The following is a 23,884-nucleotide window of genomic DNA, read 5'->3' as shown; positions in this document are numbered from 1 at the left end:
GGTGGACTCCAGAAAATCAAATAACCCCATTAAAAAATGAACAAAGAATTCTCACCTGAGGAATACCGAATGGCAGAGAAGCACCTGAAAAAAATGTTCAACATCCTTAATCATTAGGGAAATGCAACTCAAAACAACCCTGAGATTCCACCTCACACCAGTCAGAATGGCTAAGATCAAAAATTCAGGTGACAGCAGATGCTGGCGAGGATGTGGAGAAAGAGGAACACTCCTTCATTGTTGGTGGGATTGCAAGCTTGTACAACCACTCTGGAAATCAGTTTGGCTGTTCCTCAGAAAATTGGACATAATACTACCAGAGGATCCAGCAATACCTCTCCTGGGCATATATCCAGAAGATGTTCCAACCGGTAAGAAGGACACATGCTCCACTATGTTCATAGCAGCCTTATTTATAATAGCCAGAAGCTGGAAAGAACCCAGATGCCCCTCAACAGAGGAATGGATACAGAAAATGTGGTACATTTACACAATGGAGTACTACTCAGCTATTAAAAAGAATGAATTTATGAAATTCCTAGGCAAATGTATGGACCTGGAGGGCATCATCCTGAGTGAGGTAACACAATTACAAAGGAACTCACACAATATGTACTCACTGATAAGTGGATATTAGCCCAAAATCTTAGGATACCCAAGATATAAGATACAATTTGTTAAACGCATGAAACTCAAGAAGAACGAAGACCAAAGTGTGAACACTGTGCCCCTTCTTAGAATTGGGAACAAAACACCCATGGAAAGAGTTACAGAGATAAAATTTGGAGCTGTGACGAAAGGATGGACCATCTAAAGACTGCCATATCCAGGGATCCATCCCATAATCAGCTTCCAAACGCTGACACCATTGCATACACTAGCAAGATTTTGCTGAAAGGACCCAGATATAGCTGTCTCTTGTGAGACAATGCCGGGGCCTAGCAAACACAGAAGTGGATGCTCACAGTCAGGTATTGGATGGATCACAGGGCCACCAATGGAGGAGCTAGAGAAAGTACCCAAGGAACTAAAGGGATCTGCAACCCTATAGGTGGAACAACATTATGAACTAACCAGTACCCCAGAGCTCTTGACTCTAGCTGCATATGTATCAGAAGATGGCCTAGTCAGCCATCACTGGAAAGAGAGGCCCATTGGACTTGCAAACTTTATATGCCCCAGTACAGGGGAACGCCAGGGCCAAAAAGTGGGAGTGGGTGGGTAGGGGAGGGGAGAGTGTATTGGGGACTTTTTGGATAGCATTGGAAATGTAAATGAGGAAAATACCTAATAAAAAAATTAATTCTATAAAAATAAAGAGTCTTTGGGGACCGTTCTCATTCAAACTACCACAACGATGTGATTATATTTTAATTTCAAAAGTTAAAAATTTAAGTTTAACGCCAACTATAATAAAAATATTCATTCCTTGACAATCACATCTTTTAAAATCTTCCTTTTCACCAGTCCCTGCATTCTCATTGTTACAATGTAACAAAAAAGTGTCCCAAGATCAAGGCTGGAACAGTTTAAATCCACTGACTACGCCGTTAGAGAACAAGGCACTTAACTGACGTTAGGGAAATTAATTTTAAAAAGCAAGCTTTTAAGCTGGGCATGGTAGTGTACACCTTTAACCCCAGCATTCAGGAGGCAGAGACATGTACATTTCTGTGAGTTCAAGGCTAGCTTGGTCTACATAGTGAGTTCTAGGACAGCCAGGGCTACACAGAGAGACCTCAAAAAGAAAAAAAAAAAAGTTTTTAAATAGTGCTTTTGAACTGGGGGTATGGCTCAGCTATTAGAGTATTTGCATAAGACCCAGGATTTAATTCCTAGCACTGTATAAGTCAGGTGTGATGGCACGTGCCTAAAATTCCAGTACCCATGACATGTAGAAAAAACAAAAAACAAAACAAAAACCCTGCTCTATTGCAGACCACTCTCAGCTTCAGAGACTCAAATGCTGACTCACCTTTTCACGTGTGTCCTCCTTCACTCTGGCTTACTGTCACTGTCCAGTTCTCACCCCTAATCTTACAATCTTGGTATATCTCAAATAGTAACTTTATACTCACCAGCAGCCTCCCTACCCACCTACCAAGGCCCTTAACAACCTCTGCTCTGTCTCCAAGGATTTGCCCATTTTAGACATCTAATACCAACATGTTTTTAAGGACCACACCGTGACCCATATCAGTGCCTCACTTCTTGTTATAGCCAACTGTTCCACAATGCCCTTAGTAGGCTCTTTACTCACTCACTGGCCAACAGGCACTTGGCACATGTAATGTCTGACTACAAAGACCAATGCTCTGAAGGGGTGACCTACAGTTCAATGGATGGGTTTTCAACATCCTTGGATTTATACTGAGTGGAAGGGTTAAAGGAACCTTTAAAGATTGAGTCAGTGCAGGATGGAAAGAAGTCAAAGACTCACAGGTACATCAACCCCTCCACAACAGAGACAACAGAAGGTGTGAGTGTTAATCTTGGTTTGTCACTTGACTGGATCTGGGGTTAGCTAAAACCTGTGCCTCTAGGCAGGGCTGTGAGGGTGTTTCCTAGAAGGACGGACTTGGGGAAGGGAGGAGACCCTCCCCGAGCGGGCTGCCACCCAGAGGTGCATGCAGATCTAAAGCAGCGAGAGAGCTGTGCTGCTTCTGCCACATGCCTGCCCTGCCCTGCCTGCTGGTGAACACGGCAGTCCTACTTCTGCCTCTGTGCGATATCCTAGGCCAGCACGTGCAATCTCACTTCTTTGCCTTTCCAATGTACAACAAGGACCAGCAGCTCTCCAGAATCCACTAGGCCACTATGCCAGATTGGACTGCTGAGGACTTCTCTCAGCCTCATGCACTGGGCAGCTGCTAGCTCTCTGCCTCTTCAGGATGAAGTCGGCCATATGGACTACCCAGCCCTCCCCACGTCAGCCAATCTAATAAATCCCCTGTAGCATACATACTATCAGTTCTGCTCTTCTAAAGAACCTGATACGGAAGGGAAAACAAGTTTGCAAATAAGCCACAGCAACTGATAATAGAGAAATATTTATTCTGCCTTTCTTCAGTTTAAGTAAATTTAACACTGTACAATTATATGGAGAGACTCAGAAATACTAAGAAAGCATGTGGCTCCTTCTGTTCTGAGATGTGCATTTTATTTCCTCTTGAGTGAGGAATGACAAGGAGCTTCTGGCTCGCTGCTTCACGAACTGATGTACCCCAATCTGCAGACTGCTCAGAGGGAAACCGGCCTAAAACCAGAGATGCTCCACTCCTTGGAGCAGAGGCTTCTTCAGAGCCCAGAGCCCTATCCACAGCAGAGAACTCACCCTTCTCAGGTGACCCTCTGAGAAGACGGTGGCTTGAAGCTTCTCGCGTCCTCAGGGTAAAGGTGCACAGAGCAAGCAAAGGAGTCTGGCCGGGCACGGTGTGGGCGGGGCGTGATGTGGGCAGGGCAGTGTGAGAGTCATGCAAGGGCTCCGCAGTCTTCTTTATACTCTCACAGATATACATACACAGTTGGGGATGCACAAAAACCATTTCCTTGCACGGTGAGTACTGCTGCCCTATAGGTAAGTGCTGCTGCCCTATAGGTGAGTACTGCTGCCCTATAGGTTAACAGGATCATTTTCAGCATCTTTTTGTTAATAGTCTTCCCAGGATTCAAAGGACAAAAGCCGTAAATGAAATCAGAAAGCCACATCTAATATATTAGAGACATGGCACACTGCTGGCTGTCATTTGTTAGAGTCTAGCTTTGTGAGGGACTCTTTCAACAGCAGTGTGGGGTTGGCTCTTCCACTGTTCTGTAATCACCTGGCTAAGCTTGCAGGGTGCTCTATAAAGACCTCAGGGCAGATGATCAAAGGTTTGTACAACCTATGGCTTTTTATTTGCAGTATGTAAAGTATTTGAAAATATCAGACTGCCCAACCTCTTTACCTGCTTTCACTGATGGATGCATTAAACAGGCACTAAAATAGGCAATAGCATACATCCCACCTATTTCACTGACGGCTGGTGTTTCAATGTTTCAAGAGCAAAGAACTATTAAAAGAAAAAAATGATTATGTTTCCCACAGAGAAAAAAAAGCAAATGTGAGTCACTGCAGAAACGCTACTTCTTCCTTCTCATAAACCTTTTTGCTTCTTTCAAAAGCTCATCCACATCTTCCTGCTCCTCATCGTCCTTTCCTGGTTGCCAATCAGAATCTTCATCTGTCGGCTCATAGTCTTCCTCGTCCTCATCGTCACTGGGTTGCCCGACATCATCGTCATCTTCATCCAGAGCAACTCTGGCTAAAAACAAACAAACAAACAAACAAAAAACCAGAATATTGACAAATCACAGCAGTCACTACTCAGCCTGGGTTAGGGATGTCGCTATTAAAATGTCTACCTTCAGCAAGACTTTATTAACATATACCTTACTACTGCAAGTTTTAGAACAGACACTAAAGTGATCACTTATTTCTTATTGTCCTAACTCTCCACAATGAGGTCCTCTCAGTCCCTCCTGAGAGGGTCATCCTCCCGTCCCCACTGGCGTGGCCACAGCACGTGCCATCTGTACGCAGATGCTTGGAAACGGACGGAGTTTAAGAACCAACCTGGAAGCTTCTCTGGAAATCTCAGCGGCGGGGGCTCCCCAGCTGCAGGCCATCACTCCATCAAGCCTGGAAAGTCCCAGCAGGCCTGGAGTCTCTCCAGGTTGTTCCAGGTCCCGTCTAACTTTACTCTGATCTTGGACCCCAAACTGCTGTAGGAAAATACTTCCTGCCAGATCCCCCACCTCTGTTCTTTCTGACTCTTTTCAACCCTGACTCATCTGTCCAAGCAGAGTACTTCATAATTTGTGGGGAAGATGGCTTAGGGCTTTTCTGCTGTCCTAGATGCTCAACTTCACTACTGCCTGCAAATCCTACTCTATAATCTCTCTGATGTTTTAAAAACATTATTTTAAATGTTTTAGCTAGTTTTTTTTAAAGTATTAACACCTGCACTTTTGTGCGTAGTTTTGTTGTTTTATGTAATATCCACATGTGATGTAGCGCTATAGCTTAAATGAATGCCCAAGTAATATGTCCACTCTTTTACTGCTACAGCCCAGTATGTTTACACTTTTCTCAATATCACAGCTCATTTCAGAAAGGGTTTCAGGTAGCTTATATTAATGATAATGTAATAATATAATGCAAATAAAAATAACAGCTAATAATAGAAAAAGCAGTTTAAATTTCTCAGCAGCCAAAGCTTAAAGGATTACATAGTAATACACACAATTCTCATACAGAGGAAGCGCACACCCCTTCCCAAGGGAGACACTGTGGCCCACTTAGCTGGAGACGAATCTAATACTGAACAGCTTGAAAAATGTTTCACGTTCAGCTAATCTTAACCCATCCTCATTTTCTTATGGTAAATGCATTCACAAAATAGCTTAGATGTCAGAACAGCTTGAAACTGAGGTGCGGAGTAAGCAAGGAAAGCCAGTATCCACCCTCGCGCATGCTCCTCTTGGAGGTCTCTTGCATGCTTGTTAGACACGAACACAAGCAAGCATTTACTGTGCACTAGCATTTAATATGCTATCGCTAACTCAATAAGCCGGTGTCTTTCAGATCTAGAAAGCGTCTTAAGGATCCACAAGAAAAACAGGCCTTAAAGCAGAACCCAGACACCTAGTCTGCCTCTGCTGGGTGCTCTCACCTCTGTGTTCTCATTTGTAGACCACCTGTATTTCAAGCTGGGGCCCTGTCTCGGATTAATTTATTAATGATTCTATTTAATATTATTTCCTAACTCTTCCTGCGTATGTCTAAGCCTTGACCAAATGCCACCATTCTGGACTCCATCATATGGCTTCCTGAATACCATATCCACTCAGGTGACTTAGAGGCTATGGAAACTATCGCTCCCAGGACACAACTCTCAAGTCCCCTCCCTCAAACCTACTTATCTTGTCCACGGTCTTGGATACACAACTCCTGTACTCTCCAACCTGTCAGCTAGAGTCATTTTGATTCTCTCTGTCCCTGAAAACTGACTCTACTATCTGGAATACTCGGGTAGGCTCTGCCTCTCATGTGTCACCTCTGCTTCCATTACCCACTCTGTCCTAACTCATCAGCATCATCGTCTTCCTGGATACAATGCTCTCTTAGAGCCTGCAACCGTTCCCTCTAGCCACCTTCCCACCAAGAGCCTAGAATGCCCCCAGCAGCTGTGTATCTCACTCAGTCATTTCCATGCACTTATCCCTGTGGTCTGATCCCACTGCATGCCTCTCTGCTCTCTCTCCTCCTCTTTTTTCTCCTATGGCAAAGTCCCAGGCTGGCCTGACCTTGCATTTCCCAGCTTTGTAAGTGCTAAGTCATGGGTGTGGTTTTCGATTTGTTCAGTTCTACACCTGTTGTTGGTCCTGGCACAGTCTAAGACCAGGAGGCTTTTGAACTCTTAGTTTTCTCCACGCTGCAGGCCTGTGCTCTAATGTCAAAACCTCAGAGTGCTGCTTTTACTGTGTGTGGGAAGGGTGCCTTCCTCCAGCCCCAGTATCCCAGCTATTATATTTTCCTACACAGACTTTTCTTCTCTGTCAGTGCTACAAGCATGCTTACAACATCATGTAACTAACTGCTCAGACATGCGCTACTCATCATTGTAAAACTCCACAAGCACAGGGCTTTATTCCAGCTCCACTGAGGTACTGAGCCCTATTCATCAGAAGAACCTTATTTTCTCTCTCTGCATTTTACATTCATATTATTTATGCTCTGTAATAGGAAGCCTAGAGTCTGATGATGGTAAATTTCCTAAGCCCAGTGCTTTACAGATTTCTGAATGAAGAAACATCTCTGCGTTATTAGGGAGATGACTGCTGAAGTTCAGGCCTTTTCTGTTAACACTGCCCCATGAATACTTCATTTCCCCCTTTGGAGACGGAGTTTTGCTGGGTAGCCCAGGATGGCCTCAAAATTGTGATTCTTCTGCTTCAGTTTCCAGAGTGCTTAGGTCACAGAACTGGCTAGACATGTGTTAACATGGCTTTAAATGTTATTTATCTGGTGTGTGTGTGTGTGTGTGTGTGTGTGTGTGTGTGTGTGTGTGTGTGCAGGAATGCAGGAGGAAAGCTGTTTCCTGGCTAGCTTTCTGGTTTATACACAGTCAGCTTTGTTACACAGCTCAGACCCACATGGCTAGGGATGCTATTGCACAGTGGGCTAGACCCTGTCACATCAACCAGCAATCAAGAAAATGCTCCACAGACATGTCTCCAGGACAGTCTGATTTGGGTAATTTCTCAATTGTGGTTTCTTCTTCCCTGCAGACTCTAGTTTGCATCAAGCTCACAATAACCAGGACAGAAGGTTACCTTATCAAATGGAAGTCAATTTAAAAATCAGCCGTAACTCTAAAATGTTCATTTTAAAGCCAAAATAGTCTTCTTCAACACCTCTACCAATTAGTGTAGCAACGTGAAGTGTGAAGACAGACTGACAGCGTGAGGACAGCACAGAACTCCCTGTCATTTGTCTTTACAAGCGGATGGAAAGGACTTACCTGACACAGTGGTGAAAATGCCTTTCAGAAGGGTAATAAGCCAGACATTCGACCCTGCCCACTACTCACCAGACAGGATTAGATGTGGCCATGTTGGCCTTCTCTATTCTTCAGGGGGAGCTGTCATGTGAGGATGACAGTTCTAGGGCTGGGGACACAGCTCAGCAGCAGAGCTCTCGCCTAGCACAAAACCCTGCGTGGTTCCCAGGAGAATCTTTCCAAATAGCTGCTACACATCCTTCTCAGCAAATTAATACTTAATTCTCCAGCTTTTATTTTCCTTTTTCTTTCCCATAAATATTATTTGGTACAATATTTCTAGAGAAGGAAATTTTACTACACAATATATTATTTTTAATGTTTAACTGTAAAATAAAACACTAGTTTGGTGTTTTGTTTTGTTTTGTTTTAATGTATCAAGCTGGTAGTAGGATTCCACATTTGGAAAAGTAGCTTGTAAATTTATATTGCACTTTCTCACCACTGCTTCGGGCTCTGACACCCCAATGCATCAGGCTCTGACACCCCGTACTCCCACTGCATCAGGCTCTGACAGACCGTGCTCCCACTGCATCAGGCTCTGACAGATCATGCTCCCACTGCATCAGGCTCTGACAGCCTGTGCTCCTATGCTCTTTCAGTTCTTCCCATCTAAGCAGCAGCTTAAATCTCAGATAAGCCTTGTTGTTCTTTTTAACTTTCTTTCTAAGATCTCTTGGGGTTCAGTTTCTTAGGGGATGGAGGGCATTTCAACATGTGCACCCCACTATATAAGTTTATGAACATTTAAAGTAATTCTCAGTAATCGCTGGGTTCTTATAACAGCATCAGCCGCTGCCTAGTGGGATGATACCACATAGGAGGAGGCTTGGAAGAACCACGCCAAAAGTCAGATGTGAGATGAGACGGCTGATGAAGTACATGACAAAACTTTCCTGGCACTTCTTTCTCTTGTGTTCACCATCTCTGTCAAAGTTCCAGCAGTCTGACATGTGTGGAAAGCTGGTAAGACCTCATGTCAGCTGGCGCAGAAGACATGTGGCACAGGGCAGCAGAACAATGCATGAGCTCTGCAACCCTTAGCTGCAACAAGTAGGAAAACGCAGCGGGTTTTTTTTGGGGGGGGGCTAAGTGAGAAGTTACATGTCCAGGGCCTAGTGTGGTTGCTTTACTGCTGATGCTACACAACACTGAAGAAATTAATCTACATACACATGAGATTAGAGACTGGATAATGATGAACTTTAAACATTTAGGAGAAAAATAACTACCAGAATTATGTCTTAGACATCTCTGAATTAGGAAATATGAGACTGTAACATTTAGCCTAATATTTACAGTATTCAGACTGGTTTAGAGAGGGCAAAGATGTTCTGATTACATTAGCACAGGGCAATTCCCAAGTCCACAGACTTGCTTCCTCCTACAGCTCTTCCAGGAACACCACTGGGATCTGGGAGCCGGTTAGCACTCACATTTACACACACACACACACACACACACACACACACACACACTCAAGTATGCCTACTCACACACTCACACATGCACATTCACACATATTCACATTCACACACTCACACACATACACACATGCACGTATAAAATCACACATTCATTCACACACACACATTCTCTCCCTCTCCCTGTCCCTGTCCCTCTCCCTCTCCCTCTCCCTCTCCCTCTCCCCCCTAGGATAAAGCTTCATTTGTAATCAGACACAGAAACAGATTAATAGCAACAATAAGAAAGTAGAATGAATACAATAACTAGATGAAGCTTATGAATTATTAAGGACTTTTCTATTTGCTATCTTTGAAGAGAGATAGTGACTAGTGAAACATGGTCTAAATGTATATGCTTTTTTGTTGATAATAAGAAAACACGGCTTCACAGTACAAGAGAGATTTTCTTTACATGTCCAGTGTTGAATGCTGTAATTATATTAAAATATCAAAAATAAAAAAAATTAAGTTCACTGTTCTAAAGTATATTCTTCATTTAGAAAACACTTCGCTGAAATTCCCACAAACTTTGTAAAGACTGTTCAGACATTTTATGGTGCTTTGTGGTGCATATTGACAGCTTTAGGGTAAAGGGTATGGGACAATATATTGACACATAAATTGCCAGTAAAATGCCATTAAATAAAATACTATTATACTATTGCTGGAAAAATCATTGAATGCAGCTAAGTGAAGCAATTTTGTTAAATAACAACTTCTAGGCCCTGCCAGCCACAACAACAAAGGGTCCATTTCTGTCTGGAGGGCTAGCACACTAAAGAGATACTCCGTGTTGCTCTGTGAGGTCATCTGCATTGCTCTGTCACAAGCTGGTCACATATGCAGGTACAAGAACTAGAGAGCATAGCCTGCCAGCATATGCTTTCTCTCTCCTCTCAGGCAAAGCTATTATTTGCTGAATTGGTCCTCACATTATATACTCTGCACAAAGAGGCTGAGACTTACCGAGAGGAAAATTCTTAAAGTGTTCAAAAACAGGCAAAACAAAGGCCAATTGGGCAGCTAGAGGTTTACACTCTCATAGGGATGCCCACAATCCTGGTGGTCCTGAGAAGGTTCACGCACTCGTTCAGAATAATCACCCTCATGGGGACTGGCTCACAGGGAAGAATGGCTCACGGGGTCTAGGCTATCTAAAGGAGGGAAATTCACTCTTCCCTCAGATGTCAACACTGATCACACTGTTCCGGCTTAAGAAGGGTGTAAAAGAGGGTGCTCTCCTCTAGCTGAGAGCAAACGCCTTGAGAAGGAATAGCCCTCTGAGACAGAACGATCAAGGAATGGGAACATTGCTGACAGTAATAATGAGCCAACCCAACAGCACAGTCCAGACCCAGGCCCCACCCTCAGGCTTTCCCAGTACAGAAGTCAGTGTGTTTTTACCATTGCTAGGCCAGCCTGATACTTTGTTCTCAGGTACCTGAATATAAGACATGCCAAACAGACAAAGGAGAAGCACATGCTACCAGGCTACGATTGGGGAAAGCATTTGTTATATAGAAGTTTATAATTCTTTCATTCACTTGCAACAGGAAATTGGTGTGCTGCCCAGGCTAGCCTCAGACTTGAGGCAATCTCCTGCCCCAGTCTCCCAAGTGTTAGGATTCCAGGTATGAGCTATCAAACTCAGCTTCTGAAAGTTCGTTGTGGTTTGTTTTTTTTTTAAGGGGTGGGGACTAAAGAAATGGCTCAGTGGTTAGGCACACTGACTGCTCTTCCAGAGGTCCTGAGTTCAATTCCCAGCAACCACATGGTGGCTCATAACCACCTGTAATGGGATCCGATGCCCTCTTCTGGTGTGTCTGAGAGAGCGACAGTATACTCACATTAAATAAATAAATAAATAAATAAATCTTTTAGAAAAAGAATTAACTAAAACCTCATTAAAAATAATCTAGGAGAAGTAATTTAAATCAGCAACAATAACTCGCAAAAGCAACAATATTTTTGAAATACCCGGTTTAATGGGAGAATTACTCAACGGTTTCTTTTGGGTTGGCTGAAGTACTTACCCGGAAGTGCACTGTGCCTATATTCCATCTTGTGCTGGGGGTTCTTCCTGAAAAAGAAAAGGAAGCAAAAATGGGATAGAGTTCTCCAAGGCCTGGAGAGAGCTATGACCATAACAGTGGGCTCAGGAAGCTGCTAATCAAGGCAGGCCCAAGCAGCATCCCATGAAAGGGTCTGCCCCTCTGCTCCCACCCCTCCTCCCCTTCTTTCCTTCCTTTCTCCTCCTCCTCCTCCCCTCCACCGACACCACCACCACCATCTATAATGGCTCTTGCTACACATCCCAGGTTTCCCTGGAACCCCTAGTCCTCTGTCCTTTGGCTGCTGGGATTGCAGGCACGAGCTACTCTGCCCAGTAGTCTTTGCCTTCTCGTAACAGTATTTACTGACTGTGCATCCCACGCCAGGGTTGTGCTTTTGAACCCAAGAAATGACAGTATAGAGAGGACAGACAAATTAATCAACTGTATTCAAGAGCTTCATAATTCTCAGATGAGTCAAGCCTCCATTTATAAATTACAGCAGCAGTGTAAAAGCACGTTTTCTTTTTTTTTTTTTAATATTTTTATTACATATTTTCCTCAATTACATTTCCAATACTATCCCAAAAGTCCCCCATAGCGCCCCCCACTTCCCTACCCACCCATTCCCATTCTTTTGGCCCTGGCATTCCCCTATATTGGGGCATATAAAGTTTGCAAGTCCAATGGGCCTCTCTTTCCATTGATGGCCGACTAGGCCATCTTTCGATACATATGCAGCTAGAGACAAGAGCTCCAGGGTTCTGGATAGTACATCATGTTGTTCCAACAATAGGGTTGCAGATCCCTTCAGCTCCTTGGGTACTTTCTCTAGCTTCTCCATTGGGAGCCCTGTGATACATCCAATAGCTGACTGTGAACATCCACTCCTGTGTTTGCTAGGCCCCGGCATCGTCTCACAAGAGACAGCTATATTTGGGTCCTTTCAGCAAAATCTTGCTAGTGTATGCAATGGTGTCAGCGTTTAGAAGCTGATTATGGGACGGATCCCTGGATACAGCAGTCTCTAAATGGTCCATCCTTTCATCACAGCTACGAACTTTGTCTCTGTAACTCCTTCCCTGGGTGTTTTGTTCCCAATTCTAAGAAGGTGCACAGTGTCCACACTTTGGTCTTCATTCTTCTTGAGTTTCATGCGTTTATCAAATTGTATCTTATATCTTGGGTATCCTAAGTTTTGGGCTAATATCCACTTATCAATGAATACATATTGTGTGAGTTCTTTTGTGATTGTGTTACTTCACTCAAGATGATGCCCTCCAGGTCCATCCATTTGGCTAGGAATTTCATAAATTCATTCTTTTTAATAGCTGAGTAGTACTCCATTGTGTAAATGTACCATAATTTCTGTATCCATTCCTCTGTTGAGGGGCACGTTTTCTTTTTTTATCAGCTAAGACCGTGCATACTTTGTTAAAATGTTCCATAATAAAATTATACTTTTAAAGTATTATGTTTTTTCTCTTCTGTGCCTCTGACACTACTGAGTAAAGCACAATTTCTAATTATGTGGAACCATCTGGTTTATAAATAATTGTTTCCTGAGCTTTAGCATTACCTAATACTTTGTATTTGTTCCAGGAATTTTCTTTATTCAAGGCAATAGGAAGTTATTATAAAAACATAACTTTAAGTAATGAGATTTAGAAAAATACAATGTTGTTGCATGTAAGTTGTAATGACAGACCTATTTTCTTGACAGAATTTAATGCTAATTTTAAGAGTCACAGTAACTGAAATCCCTAAAATCTCTGTAACAATCTCTTTGTGTGCTATCCAGCACACTAAACAGCGACTGCATGTGGACACTGGAACTGAGAAACCAGATTTTGAATGTATTTGATTTTGGTTAATTTAGTTAAATTATAGGAAATCTGACTAGCATATTGAACAACACAAAGAAAAAAAAAAAAAGCACGTTAGATCTCCTGCCCACTCCAGAGCAACTTAAATTTGATTTAAAACCCCCCCACCACCAAACATCCTCTACAGACTCTCCAGGAAAGTAAAGATTCTATGGTGGAAACCTTACTACTGAAAAGAGGGAAAAGACTAATGCAGTCTCCCAGCCTGAGGAGAGTATCCACAGAGCCCACATGCCGCTGAAGCTGCAGCTTGGTGGGTGGGAGGCTCTGTCCTTAGCAGGTCCAGAGTCAGTCAGACTGCCTGCTGCAGGCCAGCCCTGTGCCAGGTGTCTGGCACTTCTTCACAGCATCTCCTTCTTCCTATCTTTTCCTGTGGGTGGGCAGCAGGCAGTTCAGGAGTGCAAGTGTACAGCTAATTAGGTCATAACTCAACAGGTGTGCAGACGGGAACACAGCGTCTGCACAAGGCTGTGTGTGCGGTAATTAACCCAGGTCTGACCTCCTGCTTGAACGGAAACTCTAAGCTTGAGGAAAAATGAACAACTGACATGTGCTTCAGGGAGCTGCAAACGGAAAAGCTTCAGCAATGCCTTCCCTACTGAACACGCTGGTGCAAGTCACGGACTTGTAAACTCAGTGCTCGGTGAAAGGTCAGTCAGTGTGGGCACAGGGGAAGGAGCTGCACAGCAGGGCATGAACACATGAGGTCCGTCTTCACTCTAGAACCACTGCTGGGCACCTGAGGACTTTTGTTAGTTATTATTTTAAAAATTTAAAACCTACAAAAATGAATGAATAGGCCACTGACAAATGTTCATCTTCTCCCCTCTCCTCTCCCCTCCCTCCCTCCCTCCCTTTAGAAGTGCTGTGGCTCAAACCCAGAGACTCGAGCATGCCAGACAAGTACCCTAACCACTGAACTACAACTCAGGTGGTAAGTATCATGTTCTACATGGACTACTTGAAACTTAACGTGGTCTTTCCCTAAGAATATGTTTGTTTCAGGCAGTATTTTTTGGCATTTTTCCTTTAATAATAGTTGAATAAGATTATTGAAAAGTTAAACATGATCTTAGCTATTTATTACTGGAGTGTCCCTCAAAGTCTGGTTTAGAAATTTCAAGTAACTAAATGTTTGGCTTTAAAAGCAAGGAAAAGAATTGACCCAGGGACAGTGTGGTGGTTTAAATATGCTTGGCCCAGTGAGTGGCACTACTTGAAGGTGTGGCCTTGTTGGAGGAAGTGTGTTACTGTGAGTGTGGGGTCTGAAAGCTTTGACATCAGACACAGAGATACAGAATTTGCAGTTTGCTCAGCTGACTTTTAGTCTTGTTTGTCACAGTATTTATTCACTATGACATTTTATAATGGTAATGTATATCCCATGATATATATATATATATATATATAGTATATCCTGTGATCTGCTTTTTGATCTTTGACTTTATAGGGGATCACAGTTAAGTGATTGAATGAATCTCAGAAAAGACTTTGAACTTTGAGACTGCTATAGACTATGGGGACTTTGGAAGTTGGATTAAATATATTTTGCATTATGCTACGTTTAGGTATGGCTTCCATAGATTTATGTTTGAACAAGCCTATGAGGGCCAGGGAGTGGAATATGCTGGATTAAATATGCTTGGTCCAGGGAGTACCACTACTTGGAGGTGTGGCCATGTTGTAGTAGGTGTGGCCTTGCTGGAGGAAGTGTGTCACTGTGGGGGTGGGCTTTGAGAGCTTCCTCCTAGCTGCCTGAGGATGCCAATCTCACTCCTTCTTGTTTGCCTTTGGAACAAGATGTAGAATTCTCAGGTCCTTCTCCAGCACCATGTCTGCCTGGATGCTGCTATGTTCCTGTCTTGATAATACTGGACTGAACCTCTGAACCTGTAAGCCAGCCCCAACTAAATGGTGTCCTTTATAAGAGTTGTTGCCTTGGTCATGGTGTCTGTTGACATCAGTAAAACCCTACGACAGGCAGCTAAAGGATGGCAGGCTGAGATGGACGGGACTGTAACTTTCAAAGGGAAGATGAAGATGCAGTGTCATAGACAGGATGAAGTGACCAGCACTTTGGCTCCACGGTCACTCCTGCATCTAGTCTCTTCCTTCCACCCACACCCCCCACTCCCTGGAACTCAGAGGGCCTCTCTATTTGATGCCTCTGGTGGAAAGGAGCTTCCCTTTCCTCCGAGACCTGGTTATCTTCACAGGGCTCTCTGCAGTCTTAACTCATTCTCCTTCCCTGGTAGCTTGGCCAGTGCTGTAGGCCAACACCCAGTGGTTCAGCACTGATTCTTCTATGGATTCCTGGGCACAGGACAGCACAGGAACCCATGACTTCCAAAGCTCAAATAGGAAACTTTCAGTGGCCCACCCCACCCCCAATCTCTGAGGGATGATCCAGAGCCAGGAAGACAGATTCCCTAGCACCTGCATGCTGTACGGGCTCCAAGACCCATGTCTGCTTAAATGAAATCCACACAGTATTGAGTCCACCATGACCCAAAGATAATATCATGCTGACTGAGGAAAAACTAAAGTCAGACACAAGAAAGGCTGTTCACTCCCAACTCTTATTCATTATGTGTGAAATCTCAGAATAATAGGGCAAGAGAAAGAAATAAAAGGCATACAAATGGGGGAGCAAGAAATCAAATTATTTGTCTGTGTCAGTGACGTGGTCCTCTCTTTAAATTACCCCTCTGTGTCAGTGATGTGGTCCTCTCTTTAAGAGACCCTGCAACTCCACCAGGAGACTTACAGTGGAAAGCTTCAGCAGAGCAGCAGGCCGTAAAATCAACATCAAAAGAGCAGCTTTTCTAAACACCAAAAATGAACTTGCAAAACATGAAATTGGGGAAATAACCCCACCCACGGGAGCTTTGAAAAGTGCCTAAATATCACCAATGTGGAAGAGGCTCTGATTTAAATGTCCATTTTTATGGCTTTTTCAGTGAGTTTCTTAAGTTTTTGAGACTAGAAAAACCTGACAGGATTAAGTAAAAAAGATAAACATACAAATTAAGAGATTTAAAAATTGTTTCCTAGTAACAAAAACAACAGAATAAAATCAGTAAGGATGTGGAAAATCTGAAAAACACCACAGTACACAATCAAATCTCCACAGAAACTAGCCTCGAGCATTTGCAGAATACATGCGTTGAGTGTCCCTGCTCTGCTCAGTACAAGCAGGCTATCCGCATCAACTTTCTAGTAGCCAAAAGATTCAGTCTGTAACCTGCACTCAGGACCACCTAAAAACAAACCGCTGTCTGCAGCAGAGTTCCTTAGGCTTGTTTTGTACTTGATTTTGTACTTTGGTTAAGTTCAAGTTCATTCACCTAATAAACAAGGGTTCAAAATACCAAGAATCCTTTCTGTCAATGTAACGTGCTTGCTGCCTGGGTGGGGAGACATTCTGGTCAAGAAAGACTGTGGTGTGGAGAGGTCTACTTGGCCTGAGGAGGAGGCGACAGTGAGGACGAGCAAAGGGAAGGCTCCCGAGTTCTTCAGCTGTGCCTGAGTTCTGGGTGTTGGCAAGAGGAGTGGATTAGTAGAAGCTGAGGAAGCAGAAACAGAAATTAAATCCCCAGTAGGCTTACATCACACCTCAGAGTCTTCATAGAGCATGTATTAGGATGTCTTAAGTTAACCTGACTGCACTTTAGACAGAAATACAGAAAAACTTCAGTTACCTATAAGATTAATAACAATTTAGGGTTACATGAGAGAAACTCTGTGCTCCACATAAACTTAATAAAATCTATGCTGTAGGCTCGAGATGGGGGCTCCAGTCAGGCCGTCTGAGCTGGCTAAGAAGCCATTAGGGAGAAGGGCAGCCACATGGCGCAGCCTCCTTACCTGTAACAAGACGCCCCATAGGGACACTCGGGCCTGTCACCAATCACACCTTCATCTGTGCCATGTACCTCTCCATAGTCACTGTCACCAGGGTGGCTGAAGTGTTGAAAGTGGAGGGGGTTCTTCCTGGGAGGACGATAAACTTACTGTCAGAGGAAAAAACAATAGGAAGCTATGGGTTTGTAATGGCTGCAGAGTGAAGCCAGCCAGTATCTGGTTATTCCAGAAAGAAACCAAATGCCCATGTTGATGATGTAAACACAGGTGACATCCCCATGCCATGTTGTCCACCAACTTGACATCTGGTTGTTGGAAAATGGTCCAGGAACGCAGTCCTGTGAAGAGAATTCTGGGTGCTTGTGAGAACAAACACTCCGAGGAAACACAGTCTTGTAGTTTCAGTTTATTCAAAACGCAGAGCTGATCTTGAAGGTGCGTCTGTGCCCCTCCCAGGTGTAGCAGGTAAGAATGACTTTACTTCCAATCACTCATTATTGCTTGCAGCTGCCAGTCAATGAAATGTTTAGAATATCCTTTCTACCTCTATGGAAACACGTTTTCGCCGTGTGCAGCCAGTTCTTGTAACTGTGTTCAGACTGAACTCTCGAGAACTTAACTCCCGTGACCTTTCTTACCCCACAGTATACACTGTCCAGGGTTCTGAATAAAGTTGCCTACTGGATCAGACTTTGATCCATTTCATTATGGGCTTCATTTTCCCAGGTCCCTTCCTCTCTCGAGCAGGGATACTGAGTCAGCACAGGACTCTCAGTGTCACATGATCAGTGACATGTATAAAAGGTCGATTGTAAGCATTACATTGTTCATGTAGGTATACAACAAACATAAGCATCTATAGCCTTAAAAGACTGTGCATCCTATGCTAAGATAAAAACATTACCGACATTCTAGAAAGACCCAATGTTTCTGATCTTTAAACTCTTTTGACTACACAAAGTATACTATCCTGTTTTCTAAAACTATTTTTCAAACTCTTTGGTTCCAGCCTCTCTTATGGCCTTAAAATTTATTACTAGAATTTGAGTGCTCTCTGATTATGTGGGGGGATTGCCCTGTATAAATTTAAAATGAGAAATAAGAAAAGTACACTTGTTTAATTAAGATAACAGTGAAAATGTCTTTTCACATATTATAAATAACATCTTAACATCTTTAAAAAATCTTCTTTACATTTATTTATTTATTTATCTATATGGGGGAGGGGGAGTTCACTCTTTCCCTGGACTATGTGGGTTTTAGGGACCCAACTCAGTCATAAGGCTTGGTGGCAAGTGCCTTTACCCACTGTCTTGGTTTGCTTGTGATAAGACGTCATGACCAAACATTAACTTGAGGATAAATGGCTTTATCTCCACTCACAACCTAAGAAGGTCACACTTCATCCTGGAAGGAGTCAGGGCAGGAATGTTGCTTACTGGCTTGCTCACTCTTCAAGGCTTGCTCAGCCTGCTTTCTTATACAACTCAAGACCACCTGCCCAGGGTTGACACTGCCCACAATGTGCTGAGCCATCACACAGCAATCAATCAAGAAAATATCTCACAGTCTCACCCACAGCCCAACTTCATGGAGGTATTATTTCTCAATTGAGACTCCCTTCTCTCAAATGACTCTAGCCTGTGTCCAGTTGACAAAATTAATGATGATGACGACAATGACAACAACAAAAAGAAGAATTATCTAGCATAGCCATTGAGTCATTCTACTGGCCCTTATATACTCTTTAATGCCAATATAAAATTCATGAAGATGTAATGCATGCTTAAGAAAAAGCAGTTGGCTTTTCCTCGTTTCTGCATTTGATCATTAACAACAATAATGTTCTGTGGTCTCTAGGGAACTCTACTGCATACTTACGAGAACCACATTGTAAATATCATACCATTTGCAGAGAAATGGAGGGAACTGCAAACCATTGTGTTATGTGAAATGAGTTAGACAGAGATGGACAAATACTACACTTTTCTCAGATATGGAACCTATACTAGTGGGCAGGGGCAGGGAGGACAGGCGTTACAGGCCATTAAACTACAAAGAGGCTGAAGAGGGAGGTGGATCTTCAGGCAGAAGTGAAAGAGTCAGGGTGAGGTAATAGCCATGGAATGAGAGCAGGAAGGGGTTATTTGGGAAGGGAAGGAACCAGCAAGTTAGGGAGAGGGTAAGAGTTGCACACAGAGCTGGGCATGGTGGTGCATGCCTTTAAGTCCAGAACTCGGAGTCAGAGGCAGGAGGATCTCTGTGAGTTCGAAGCCAGCCTGGCCTACACAGCACATTCCAGGACAGCCAGACCTATACCATATATAGGAAGACTTTGTCTCAGAAAACAAAAAGGACAAAAACAAACAAACAAAAAAACAAAAACAGAAAACAAAAAGGAGCACAGAGGATATCAGAGGGGATAAATTATAATAAATTACAATAAATTATAATAAAATATATGCAAATATCGTAATAAAACCCATTTGTTTATTAATTTTTAAAAATTTAAAACACAAAACAAAGAGGAATGTAAATTTAGAAAATATAGAGGCTTGGGACACTATCCATTTGAAAGAAGGGAGAGTTTACAGCAATAACACAGAGGCTGAAGAACAGGTAGATTTTTGTAATGATTTTATAGATCTGTACATGTGTGGGTATGTGGGTATATCTCAAATTCAAAATGCCATTCTCCCCCCGCCCTTGTTCATAAATATAAGCATTTCAATGAAAGTTACTTCTTCTCTTTGTTACAAATAAAAACATTTTGATTTAAACAAATTTCAGGCATTCTTTATTTCAAAACTATGAGAAGTTAGTTACTACCTAAAGCTAAGAGTGATTAAAACTAACATCATTATAAAGTATAAGTAAATAAATTGTTATTTGAAAAAACATTTACCCCCTTTAACAAAAGGAAATGACAGGGTTGAATTCTGCTATTCATTGACTTTGTGTCCTCTCAAGACCCCTGTGTTGAAAGTGCTAATCTCCAATGTACCTATGAGAGAGATAATTAAGGCTCAGTGAGGCCATAATGCTGAGGCCCCAACACAGTGCCTGGCATCTTCCTAGGTGAGGAAGATACCCCAGAGGATGCCCTGTCAAGAAAAGGCACCGAGGAAGCAGCCACCCTCTACGTTGGCAAGAAGGGAAGCCAGGCTTGCAAGGTCTGGAACCTAGCACTTCTAATGTCCAGGACAGAGAGAAGGCCAATCTCTAAGTGAGGGACACCAGTCTGTGGTGTTCCCTTACGGCCACTTTAGCCAACTAACCCAAACGCAAAACAGGACTTTTCAAAATCCAAAGTAAGAGATGGTTTATAATCTGCTGTATATTTTTACATTATATTCTAGGCACAAGTACATTCCACAGACAATATTATGTATAAATCTAAAACTCAAAACAGTTGAAAGTGAAAAATACAGCTACTCTAATGCTAAAATGACAATGTGTTTTGTGCACGTGTGCTCAGCATCTGTTCACCATAGATTCTGTTCATTTCTCTTTTTTATCCCCCTCTTTAAAACGTGCACAGCACTGTGAGCACACATGCACAGCACACAGCATTAGGTGCACAGCACTGTGAGCACACATGCACAGCACACAGCATTAGGTGCACAGCGCTGTGAGCACACGTGTACAGCACTGTTCACACACATGCACAGCACTGTGGACACACGTGCACAGCACACAGCCCCAGGTGCACAGCAGACACAGCTTGGCAGGCAGGATGGCAAACAACGGAAACAGACCAACTAGCACATGCTGCCAGAAACCTTACAGGTTATGCTACACTCTTGAACTAAGATTATGATTTGAATGCATGAAATGTCATCGCATATCATAAATCATATCAATGACTATCATAAAAATCTCATTTTCCTAATTTTCAAAGTAGAAAAATGTCTATCTTATAGACAAATGTGAAGAAAATAATTAAATATAATACAATGCCTAAACATAATCCAAAATCACCTTAGTAGATGAGTACAATAATTATTCCCCAAAGCATCTCTTTAAAATTAAGATACTAAGTAAGCAGGTATTTAAGTCTGGATTCCCCAGTATTTGGGCCCTTGCATTAGTCAGCATGTCTACACATAAAACATTTAAGTCCCCATTGCATCCTAAAAGCTTCTGGCAGGACTTAGCAGAATGCACAAAGCACTGACCGGAAGGCAATGGTTCATTAGGCTTTTAATACACACAGGGTGGGATGGCATAGAAGAATGGGCTGAGGTGCCGCCTGCAGGTCCTCCTTACCTGTAGCAGTTGGCCCCATACATGCAGGCCATCCTCCGGACCTTGCTTTCTTCTGAACAGCCCAGCACTGGGTCAGCTGTGTCTGTGTGCGAAGCATCAGGACTGGAGGGAGCAGAGCTGGACTCAGGATGGCCTCCTTGAGATTTCTCAGGAGGTGACTTGCTTTGGACACTTGCACAACTCTCGCCCTCTTCGTTTGTGGTTGGTTTGGTGGCGGCTTTATGTTTAGAGACCTCACCAAGTTCCTCTTTTAAAATCCCGTCCTTCTGTTTATTTGTCTGCACAATATCCACATCTGGGTCCTTTGCTATGTTTGAAGATGACGATTCTGGAACATTCTGTAAAAGAAATACAGAAAAGGCATCATTAAAAAAGGCAAATGTCGGGCAGTGGTGGCACACATCTTTAATCCCACCAATCTCTGAGTTCAAGGTCAGTGTGCCCTAACAGAGAGAGTTCCTGGGCACCCAAGGTTACACAGAGAAACCCTGCCCCAAAACACCAAAAATTAAAAAAAAAAGAAATATATAAATTAAAGTTTAAGAGGACAAAAATACAAGTTCCATGATACAAAAAAAGCCTAAAACTTTTAAACTTATTTTAAAGTAACTAATGCTACCATTTTCTGCTTTTAGTTTAGAAACTTTTTAACAATTTGTAGTTCTTACAATATCAATTGACAGCTATAGTGAACCTTTACAACTATGTCAGATATTTAGTAAAAACAGCCAGAAAACAGACAAAGGAAACGTGAGAAGACACTCCATTTCCTTTTGCTGCTTTGGCTTTGGCTTTGCTTTTTTCTTATTTTCTGTGACAGGGTCTTACTGTGTAGCCCTGGCTATCCTGAAACTCACTATGTAGACCAGGCTGGCCTGGACCTCACAGACATGCTCCTGCCTCTGCCTCCCAAGTGCTGGGATTAAATGCGTGCGCCACCATCACCCAGCTACGGGAAGCTACTCTAGTTCACTGTCACATAATCTCACTCAAGAAGCTCTTACGTGGTATTATTGTCCTTCTAATCTCTTGAAAGCGACCTTGGAACTTCTCTCTAAGCCATGGTATTCTTCACAGGGCAGAATAGCAAAACTGGCTATGTCTACAGAAGAATGGGTGTGAGGGAACGAACGCAATCACCAGCTGCAGAAAGCAAGCGACTTTCCTTTGACATGATCTGATAAAAGTGTCAGGTTAGCCAGTTAAGCCTAGAGAGCCGCCAACCACCATCTTATTAAATGGATAAAATATACAACTGCTTTATAAAATTGATCCTTATGCCTATAGATTACTGCTCTTCTCATCAAAGGGGCTTCTCTTCTAACTAACTACAGCTGGGCAGAGGGCAAAGAATAAGTGCCTGAGATCTCACCCTCTGGCAAGACATCTACAATCCAACCCCTATGTCCAAGGCTCAGGGAACAGTGCAGAAGAGAGGGTTGGAAGACTGTGAGGGCAGAGAGGACTCCTGTGAAGCAGAGTCTTCTGCACATGACAGGAGCATACACTTATGAACTCTCACGTCATGGCTGCCTGCACAAGACTGACCGCACTAGTCAGTATCCCTGCATGGGTGGACGCCATCCAGTTTATAAGGTCCTACCCCTAGGTGAGGAGCTAGGCCAGACATGGCTTCCTGAGGGACTCGCTTTTCTTTAGGGGTGAGCCTCCTGGTAGGTTGCCCACATCCGAGTGGTTAGCGCTTTGCCCATGTGCATATAGACAACACTAGCTGGATTCACTAGGTTATATTATAATAAATAATAACAGAAGGGAGGAGAAGGAGAAGAACATGACTTTGAGAGAGAGTACAGGGTATCCTGGAGGAGTTGGAAGGGGGCAGTAATTATGATCAGGATTGCACTCACAAAATTCTCAAAAATTAAAAATATTGACAAAAAACGGTGCACTAAACCAAGAAGATATTCTAATCACCACTTTTTAATGTGTTCTGTTTAATTTGTTCTGCCCACCAGCATAATGAGTTAGCCTAGCCTTAGAAAGTGATCACATAAGTACGCCTCTTTCTGTGGAGTAGAAACATTGCTCATTTAACACAAGGCTCCTTGTGAACCTTGTCAAAGATGTGTGGACCACACACCAAACACGTGAACGCTCACCTCCGTTTCTAAGTAAAGTTTGAGGCTGCTGACTGCCATCTGGCAAAAAGTGATTTTAGTACTAATAGATTGATAACATTTCAAATTTCTTAACATATTACTCACATGATTTCTTTTGAACTAATTATTTAAATGTTTCAATATTTTTAAAAGAATGTGTAACTTCAAAATACTACTCATACTGGCTAATCACACTCTCGGTGGAGCGTGGGTCTTATCACGGCTCTGCACAGCAGCAGATCATCTATTGAAAACAGCCAGTTGACTACTTCTTGTAACTCACCCTTGGATGGTGGCATCTTTATGCTACATCCCTCTACACCATACACTATTTCCAAGTTCTCCCCTGTTTCCTTCGTCCCTGTTCAGCAGTGAGCGAGTCAGTAAGTCTGGTAGCCGAGCTAATAGCCCAGACCTTGTTAGATTATTGTTCCTGTGGCATTTTTAGGTTCTGCAAGTCATTCTCCATCCTTAGAAAGGGAGGAAGGGATTCTCAGAAGCACTGTGCTCCCCTGGGCCTTGAAGGATCCAGCTTCTCAGCAACCTCTGCACAAGCTTGGAAGCGAAAGGCTAAACAGCTCTCAGGCCCATGCTCCATGCCAGGGGTGAGTCTCTCACCGCTAA

The 23,884-nt window shown here is 43.0% G+C and overlaps 1 protein-coding gene across 2 annotated transcripts in view; it reads right to left on the bottom strand.

Annotated features, from left to right (window-relative positions):
• Positions 1 to 3,061: 3,061 nt before the first annotated feature.
• The window catches only part of Aplf (aprataxin and PNKP like factor), a 43,231-nt gene continuing 22,408 nt past the window's right edge, over positions 3,062 to 23,884 (bottom strand). For both annotated transcript variants that reach the window (XM_085840376.1, XM_085840377.1), the window contains exons 7-10: positions 21,141 to 21,478; positions 16,875 to 17,000; positions 11,104 to 11,150; positions 3,062 to 4,304 (exon numbers count right to left, since the gene is read on the bottom strand). In XM_085840376.1, coding sequence (XP_085696502.1) covers positions 4,123 to 4,304; positions 11,104 to 11,150; positions 16,875 to 17,000; positions 21,141 to 21,478 — 693 coding nt within the window. In that variant the 3' untranslated portion in view covers positions 3,062 to 4,122. The remainder of the gene's footprint in view (positions 4,305 to 11,103; positions 11,151 to 16,874; positions 17,001 to 21,140; positions 21,479 to 23,884) is intronic.

This window comes from Mus caroli, unplaced genomic scaffold (genome assembly GCF_978045245.1).
Source record: "Mus caroli unplaced genomic scaffold, Mus_caroli_1 scaffold_7, whole genome shotgun sequence".
NCBI lineage: Eukaryota > Metazoa > Chordata > Mammalia > Rodentia > Muridae > Mus > Mus caroli.
This window is presented reverse-complemented; position numbering and strand designations above follow the sequence as displayed.